The sequence below is a fragment of the Otolemur garnettii genome, unplaced genomic scaffold, assembly GCF_000181295.1.
Source record: "Otolemur garnettii isolate 467f Iridium unplaced genomic scaffold, OtoGar3 scaffold00012, whole genome shotgun sequence".
Taxonomy (NCBI): Eukaryota; Metazoa; Chordata; class Mammalia; order Primates; family Galagidae; genus Otolemur; species Otolemur garnettii.
Window position 1 is genome coordinate 6,014,471 of NW_003852407.1, and position 9,147 is coordinate 6,023,617.

The following is a 9,147-nucleotide window of genomic DNA, read 5'->3' on the forward strand; positions in this document are numbered from 1 at the left end:
CTGCAGGAAGGAAGAAGTGTGGACAGGGAAGAATACTTTTTTTGAAAGATTCCTGAGAATGGAGAGAATGTATGGTATAAAAGTTGGTAAAATCTCCCAAGTAGTTGCTCTTGGTGCAACCATAAGATTTGTCAGTATTGGTCCCCTTCTAATAATTTTTACTTTTGAGTTCATAGATTTCTGTTTCCTGATGCTATATATTAGTCACCCCAGTGGTCTGCTTCATAGTAAATCTGGACTTGATGTAAAGTCAGAATTTTCTTTTAAAAACATGTACACACATATGTGCACACACCCCAATTTGAAAAGGCTCCTTTTGGCTCGGTGCCCATTGCTCAGTGGTTAGGAAGCCGGCTACATACAGTGGGGGTGACGGGTTTGAACCCGGCCTGGGCCTGCTATAAACAACAATGACAGCTACAACAAAAAGATACCTGGGCTTTGTGGGGGCCTATAGTCCCAGCTACTTGGGAGGCTGAGACAAGAGAATAGCTTAAGCCCAAGAGTTTGAGGATGCTGTGAGCTGTGACGCTACAGCCTTCTACTGAGGGTGACATAGATGCTGCCTCCAAAAAAAAAAGGCTCCTTTTCACCTAAAATGGCTAATTTTGGCATCTGAAAGAATAAAAACAACAGTAGACTCAAGACCATCAAACATGTAAATGATTTTTAATCATACTAAAACAACTACAGGTTGTACCAGCTTATTACTCTGATAATAAAGGGAAAAAATTATTTGTTTCAGGGTAACCAGAAGTTGATGTGGTTAAGTTCTTTCTTGAAACATTTCACTTAATACAATCACAAGGAGTAAAAGAATTAGAAAATCACTATTCTTCAGTTGATAATTATATAGTAGATCTAGGTAAACACTGATGAATATTATTAGGCCAAAGCTTTATGGTGAACTCTATAGTGGAGGAATCAGGCTGACAATCCCTCAACTCCTGATCAATCTTGCTCTGGAAATAAGGCGAGCAGCCCTCAAGTGCCTTATGATATAGTACCATCGGAAATATGCAACATTCCTTGTAAAGGTTTTGTGTCTAAAAACTTGGGCTCAAATTTAACCAAGCTTATACAACTAATTATCAGTTTTTAAAATGTATGGGAGATAGAGCAATAAAACTTCATACCATGGAGAAGCAGTCTATCTAATCCAGAATGTGAAGTCATCCATTAGGTCGGAAGGTCTGGTTTCTGCAGTAGAACAATGGCATTGGAAAGGTGTTTGTGTGTGTTTGTGTGCATGCACATGTGTGTGGCAGGGGAGAATTCAGAGACAAAATTAATTCTGATTTAATATGAAAAAGGACATCTTTTATACCAAACTATATATGGAAAAAATAGGTCTGAAATTTGCTTTAAAATAATCTGGAAGAGGTGAGGCAGAACCAGTAAAGACTGTTTATGAATACATAAACTATTGAATTGAGTGATAGTATATGGGCATTTTGTTTATACTTCTTTTTGTGTATGTTTGAAGTGGTCAATAATAAAAAGATAAAAAGAAAAGCTACTTTGAAGGGAGCTGAGAAATCCGAATAGAAACACATATTAGATGATTTTTTAATTGTGGTTAATATTGTAAGGTTGTGATACTGTCTTTTTTTTTTTAAGATCTTATTAGAGATGCATTAAAGTGCCTGTGAGTCAAATGGCATGTCTGAAATTTGGATTTAAATAAAGACAAAAATAAATGTATTTATGTGGTGTGTTTTAGGATAGGTTGAAGATTGGGGCCAGAGGCAAGTGAAACAAGTATCAATTGATACTCATTGAAATTGGTTGGTAGATACTTGCTATTCTTGCTACTTTTGTGTATGTTTGGAAATTTCTGTAATACGAAGTAAAAAAGGGAATCCATATTGGTAGTATTAAAGCAATAGTGGTAATTAGAAAATTTAGAGGAAAACATTTAAGTTGAACAGTTGTAGACTTTTGTCACAGATGCAAGTAGGGTAAGATGTCATCAGAGCCTGTAACGTAAAAAGGTTTTTGTTACTGAAGCGTTAGGCCAAAACTGACATGAAGTTTTGTCTGGTGCTCTCCATGGCCTTTACTTAGAGAGCTTATAGATTTGCCTCATATATCCCCTGTGAGATGAACTTCTGTTTTTACTGTAAATATAGAAAATTGTTATAAATGGGTAAAGGCCAAGCATTTCTTTCTTTCTTTCTTTCTTTTTTTTTTTTTTGAGACAGAGTCTCAAGCTGTTGCCCTGGGTAGAATGCTATGGCATCACAGCTCATAGCAACCTCCAACTCTTGGGCTTAAGCTATTCTCTTGCCTCAGCCTCCCAAGTAAGCTGGGAGTACAGGTGCCCTCCACAATGCCCAGCTATTTTTTGTTACAGTTTTGCAGTTGTCATTGTTGTTTAGCAGGCCTGGGCTGGGTTCAAACCCGCCAGCCTGGGTGTATGTGGCTACTGTCATAATCACTGTGCTACAGGTGCCAAGTCTAAGCATTCTATTTAATGAAATTCTCCTTATACCCTTATATACTTCTACATATATCTCAACAACCAGGTAATTGATGGGTGGAATTGGTGCTAATGATTGAATGGAAAATGCCCGTTAACTTAAATGATTAGAGGGAAAATGCCAGATAACTCAAAATTACCATTACAGTGGGCTAGAGAATGGGTTGGAAATACTTAACGGTGAGTGAGACAAGTACCAACATGATTATGAGTTTACTAGCATTTCATTCTTTAAATTCACTAATGCTACTCCCCACTCTTGTTGCTGTCTTCTGCTCTGTCAGACTGTCTTGTGTACAAATTCCAATTTACAGAGTTCACATTAGCTAGTTCTGAGTTATTTTTATCCTCTTGGCAGACCCTGTACCATTGTTTTTATTTGGTCAACCTACTGTTGCACATACTAGAAGATCTTTGAGCCAAATCAGGCAAAACAGAAGTTTTATTTAAAATTACCTGGATACTGATGTTGATAATCTTTGTGTTTGTTGCTCATTAAATCCTTAGAGTCTTTATACATGCAAGAGGGCTTTTTTTTATGTTTTTCTTTACTATTGCATTTTACGTGAACAAATTTAGATGTTCCCTCCTCCATACACTTACAGGGACATAAACTTTCTCTCTCTCTCTCTTTCTGTGTGTCTGTCCCCAGACCAAATTATTTCCATTTCTATATTATAGTGCAGGTTATCTAAAGTCTTAAATACTTGTCTTTTACTTCTTTGCTCAGAGTATTTTTAATGATCTTCAAAATTTTGTTACAAGTTGTAGGTTATAAGTTATCATGTACATTACTACTTAATAATTACTATCTTACCTCTTATGAGGTAGTGATCAGTGTTCCCAAAATGTAGGTAGAGTATGTTTTTTAGTTGTGCTGTATAAATTAGCAATGCTGCTTTTCATTGTGTTCGAGGTGCATATTTTTACATTGCAGAAATCCAGAAGCTGTGATGTATTGTCATTGCCTGCACTTTTAAAAGTGCAGGTTATTACAATGGCATGACTGATTAGCTGCACCTCCTTGACTTTTCAGTAAACAAATAATTTAAGGACATTTGAGGAGGGAGCATAAATCCTGGCTGGTGTCTGAAAACCTTTCATCAGTACATTCTCCTAAGATGTAGATTGTTATCACCATTTATATATGCAAGTTAAGGATGTCAGTGACTAGAAAGTAAATCTGAAATATATTAGTGGAAGGAAATAGTGTTTGCTTATTTTTAAAGGGATGGGATCTCTGTTGCCCAGACTGGAGTGCAATGGCACCATCATAGCTCAATGTAAACTCTGAACTCCTGGGGTTGAGCAACCTTTCCATATCAGCCTCCTTAGTAGCTGGGACTGTAGGCGCACACTACGAGGCCTCAAGGCCTCACCAGGGAGTACAGGTTTAAGAGATACTTTATCCCTAAAGGTCTTGCTTTTATGTATAGGAGAGTGTTGTGTGGAAAATGTTGGCATTGATGACTGAGCGAAAAGTGATTCAGAAGATTCTTCTGTATTTCCAAAGGGAATGTGTTAATTCATTTTGCTTGTGTTTCTTTGCTGTATATCATTAACTTAGTGTTTTCTCCTCAGTGATACTTTAATTAAATTACAGTGGCTTCTTTGATTCAGTGAATATGGTACAGTACAATAAGGTAATCGTAGTTAAGAAACTTAAATTTTCTAAAACATATTTGGTCTTGAAAACAAAAATCAGTCTGCTTAAAAAGAAGAAATTGGTCTGAAACATCTTGGGATAATTGAGAATTAGATAGACTGTGAATCAGAAATGAGTACATTTGCTGTTTAAAACAAACATTTGATGACCAGATAAAAGTAGATTAAAGCATAAGTAATATAGCCATCAAGTTCATTCAATGATAGTTAAAATAGTGATTATCCATATTTGTTAACTTGTTTAAAAATTTCTATTGAGAGAAAAGACAGTGGAAAGCATTTTGTCACAAGATTTTAAGAATGAAATTTGTGTTAATGTATTTTTTAAAATTCCATTTGCTCTCCTTCTTTCCCACCCCCAATATGTGAATATTTTGAATAAGGCCTCCTAAAATGAATCACTACAAAACTTGTGACTTTATCTGTAAAGCCTACTTTCCTATAAAAAGGAAGAATATTCATAGCCAGTATAGCAGGATGGCAGCATCTTTAATTATAATGATGGAATATGGATTTTTTTTTTTTTTACCTTTCCAGACTTGTGAAATATTTTAAAATCTTATGCAAAGATCATTTTCTTCTTTTTGGATTAGTGATCATAAGATATGGGCTATGTAATTTCCAGACTAAAATAAAAATAAATTAATGTAACTGAAATTAGACATGATCTTGTATCTATCTTGGAGAAAATGTTTAATCCTCTACAGAGAATTTAAAATAATTTTTTTTTCTTATGGTTATAGGGCTACGCACCACCACCTAAAAATGGGATTGAACAGAAACGCCCTGGACGCCCCTTGAATATTACATCTTTAGTTAGGTTATCTTCAGCTGTGCCAAACCAGATTTCTATTTCTTGGGCATCAGAAATTGGAAAGGTAAGGAAAGCTGCTCCTATGAGTAGTTATGAGAGTGACCCCACTGGGAGTTTTTTCTTAGGGTGCCGGCCCCAGCTCTTTTAGCTTTCTGATGATAGTCTTTAAAAAGCAGTCATTTTCAATTCATAGATGGCTAGGTGGAGATTCTTAAGGTTAAAAACTTATTATTATTATTATTATTTTTTGAGACAGAGTTTCACTCTGTGCCCTGGGTAGAGTGCCAAGGAGTTCTAACTCACAGCAACCTCAAACTCTTGGGCTCAAGTGGTCCCTTTGCCTCAGCCTCCCGAGTAGCTGGTACTACAGGCACCCATCATGACACGTGGTTAGTTTTTTCTATTTTTAATAGAGAAAGGGTTTTGTTCTTGGCTCAGCTGGTCTCAAATTGAGTGCAGGCCATCCACCTACTTCACTCTCCCAGAGTGTTGAGATTATAGGTGTGAGGCACTGTGCCTGGCCAAGGTTATAAACTTAACTCTCAGGTTTCCTGATTATCATCTCTTCATTTTCCTGGAAAGGAAGTATGTATATTTATATTTCTTAAGATAATGTTCATTTGTGTGTGTGTGTGTGTGTGTATATATGTGTTTAAGTTGTAGTTTAAGAAACAGGAAGCCTTAGATAAATATTTATGGAGAAGAAAAAAGCTTTATTAGTCTTTGGGGGAGGTGGTTAAATGTACTCATGTTGTGATTAGAAATAATCTGTTCTGGCCTTTACATAAACAGCTGATATTTCAGATAATATGTGGGCATCTTGCATAAAAATATTTACTTAGAAATATATTATTTCCTCTACATCTTCAGGTTGATGAAGCTGGCTTTCTGCTCTTCTTATATTCAAAATGTATCAATTTTGAGATGCTGATAATACAAGAGGGAATTTATATCTTAGAATTACTTGTTTATATAATTGAAATTAGTTGGAAAAGACATTTCAAGTTAATTTCTGAACATGAACTTTATTGTTCCTATTTTATGGAAAGGATAGTATTCCGGTTTTGTGGATGGAAAGATTAAGGCACATTTTTATAGCAGGATTTTGTTTGTTTTATCACCAGGATAATTGCAGAGCAAGAAGTAACATGTGTATTTCAAAAAATGATTGTACACATGGAAAATTTGGCAGCTTTTTCATGTAATAGAAATAATATTCTCTTTTTGCAGTTAAAATAAATTGACCTGAAGTTTGCACGATAAATTGGGTATTCAGATATTTAGAAGGGCATTAAAAAATAATATTTAAAATATTTGATTTGCAACTGAAGTATTATGTATACTATAGACTCAATTGAATGAACTATATGTATGTGTGTTTATATATAGGGAAATGGTAAGATAGTGGTTTTTTTTTTTAGCACTTAGGTAAAATTATATTTTATCTCTTCAGTTTTATAAATAACTAATGAAGTTTCCTTTGAAACAATGAGCCTAAAATCTAAGAGGTACAGGATTAGATGCTATTATTTTCTGGCCTTGCCTTCTGGATTTTTATCATGTGTCTTATAAACTTTAGTAGCTGCCACTTTCTCAGTAAACTGTTTATTTAGGAATTAGGAGTTAATTTATCAAAGTTTTCCTCAAAAGAAAGCTGATACTGGGTTCCTTTGTGTGATATACTCAAAGACCATGTGACAAGTGGTCTCTTCTGCCACAGTTACAACTTTGGAACTCTTTGACCTGTTCATGGTAGTATGAGAGTGGTATTTGAACTTTGTTCCTGCAGTGGAACCATTTTTAAGTAAAAATTCATATGAGAGCCCCATTGTATAAAGCAGATAAATGTAGAATGAATCTGGTTAGAAGCAGACATGAGAGGGTACATTTTCACAGTAGCTTCTAAGGTACCTGTTTTGGTAAATAAGAAACAGTTTGAAAACCGCTGATTCAGTGTATCTTCCCTTATCAGTGGGTGTTTTAAGTGATTGATTGACACATACCTTTAAAATGACTGAGCTTTTATTTTCCCTGAAGTAGCCCAGTTGATTTTGTCCCCTTTCCAGTCATTTACTTTCCTGTGGAAGTTATTTTGAATGTTATTTTTAGAAGCCAGATAAGTATTTTATGAAATAAAGATAATATTTTCTGTCTTTAATATAGATTTTTTTGTTTGTAGAATTACTCCATGTCTGTATATCTTGTACGACAGCTCACATCAGCTATGTTATTACAGAGATTAAAAATGAAAGGTATTAGAAACCCCGATCATTCCAGAGCACTAAGTAAGTAATATTTGTAAGACTGAGCATTTAAGATGCTATAATGGAAAAAAAACAACACAATAAAAACTTACATACACATCAATATTTATGTTAGTATTTATTTAGCTTGTAACGTAGTAGTTTGTATACTTTACCTGGTGAATAAAATCACAGATCCTTTACTAAATATAGATAGTTTTTACTTATCAAAAGAAGTATAAGAATTTTTTTTTCTGCTTACAAACTAAATTATTGGAAACAATCAATATAGCCTAATAAAAACAGTAATAAATGTGTGTTAGAAAAGCTGAGGGTACTGCTCCATTTCAGCTTCCTCTTCTTATTGTTTTTTTCTTAAGTCTTGAAATAGCTTTCTGATTTGAAACTTCTTTACCAGCAGTTTTACTTTTAAAAAGAAATTTTAAAAATTTAAACATGTCTGAGAGTTTGCAAGTATGTAATTCTTTACCCTCAAATTGGGAGTATGGTTGTATTTTCACTATATTAATATTTAATGTTTTCTTAGTTTCTTAACCTAGTCAAAATGTTTGGGAAATTATAAAGTAAGATGCTATATATTTCTATTCTGTTCTTACGTTACCAACAATTTTATAAAATTTTAATTGTTCTCCTCCTCTTTTTAAAGTTAAAGAAAAACTTACTGCAGATCCTGATAGTGAAATTGCTACAACTAGCCTTCGGGTGTCCTTGATGTGCCCTGTAAGTAAAGCAACAAAATGTTTTGGGAAATTGTATTTTTTATAAGTGATTAATTTACCTATAAAAGTATGTGTTGGTATGTGTATTCTTCTTAGCAAAGTATCTCAAGAATGGAAGAAAAAGTATCCAGTGTACTCAGCCCTACTATGAAACTAATTTATAGCTTTCATATGAAAGCTATAACCCACCTATAGCCCAAGAATATGGGGAAAGGGGAAAGGGAGGGGAGGGGAGAGGATAGGTGGAGGGAGGATAATTGGTGGGACCACACCTATGGTGCATCTTACAGGGTACATGTGAAACTTACTAAATGTAGAATATAAATGTCTTAGCACAATAACTAAGAAAATGCCATGAAAGCTATGTTAACTAGTTTGATGAAAATATTTCAAATTGTATCTGAAACCAGCACATTACACCCAATGACTGCATTAATATACACAGCTATGATTTAATAAAAAATAAATATCAGAATACAAAAAAAAGGGTATGTATAGGAATGAATATTATGATAGAATTCTGAACTTTAATCTTTTCCCATTAAGGAATCTTCATGATTAAGCATTATAATTCTTTGCATTCATCAGGCAATGATTAAATTAAAAAAAAAAACCCAAAAAGACATTGTATTGAATAGGGAAAATGACTTTTTAGGCTCAGAGTAATCTGTCATAATTAATGTGTAGCTTATCCATAGCTAATAATAAACATACATATTTTAGGAGCTTTTATTAGACTGTAAATGGTATTAAAGTAATAATATGACTGGGGCCTGATAAGTGCTAACTGATGGTCTTGGTTTAATGAGTTAAGATTTGTAGAGTGTCTTCGGAATGTACTTTTAAATTGCACAATAATTTTTATTTTCTGTATTCTTTTTTTTTTTTTTTGAGACGGGGCCTCTAGCTATCCCCCTGGGTAGAGTGCCATGGCATCACAGCTCCAGCAACTGATAAGTGCTAACTGATGGTCTTGGTTTAATGAGTTAAGATTTGTAGAGTGTCTTCGGAATGTACTTTTAAATTGTTCTTTAATTTTTATTTTCTGTATTTAGGGAGAAAAAGATTGGCAAAAGTATGAGACAGCTCGACGCTTGAAAGGGGTTGTGGCTGAGATCCGCTCCCAATACCAGGCAGACTGGAGATCAGGAGGAATGAGGACCCGACAGAGGGCCGTGGCCCTTTACCTCATCGACAAGGTTC

At 34.4% G+C, this 9,147-nt stretch overlaps 1 protein-coding gene across 1 annotated transcript in view; it reads left to right on the forward strand.

The window, feature by feature from the left end:
* Positions 1 to 9,147, forward strand: part of PIAS2 (protein inhibitor of activated STAT 2) — a 106,727-nt gene that overhangs the window by 64,187 nt on the left and 33,393 nt on the right. The window contains exons 6-8 of the mRNA XM_023510164.1: positions 4,891 to 5,025; positions 7,141 to 7,246; positions 7,872 to 7,945. Of these exons, the coding sequence (XP_023365932.1) occupies positions 4,891 to 5,025; positions 7,141 to 7,246; positions 7,872 to 7,945 (315 nt within the window). The remainder of the gene's footprint in view (positions 1 to 4,890; positions 5,026 to 7,140; positions 7,247 to 7,871; positions 7,946 to 9,147) is intronic.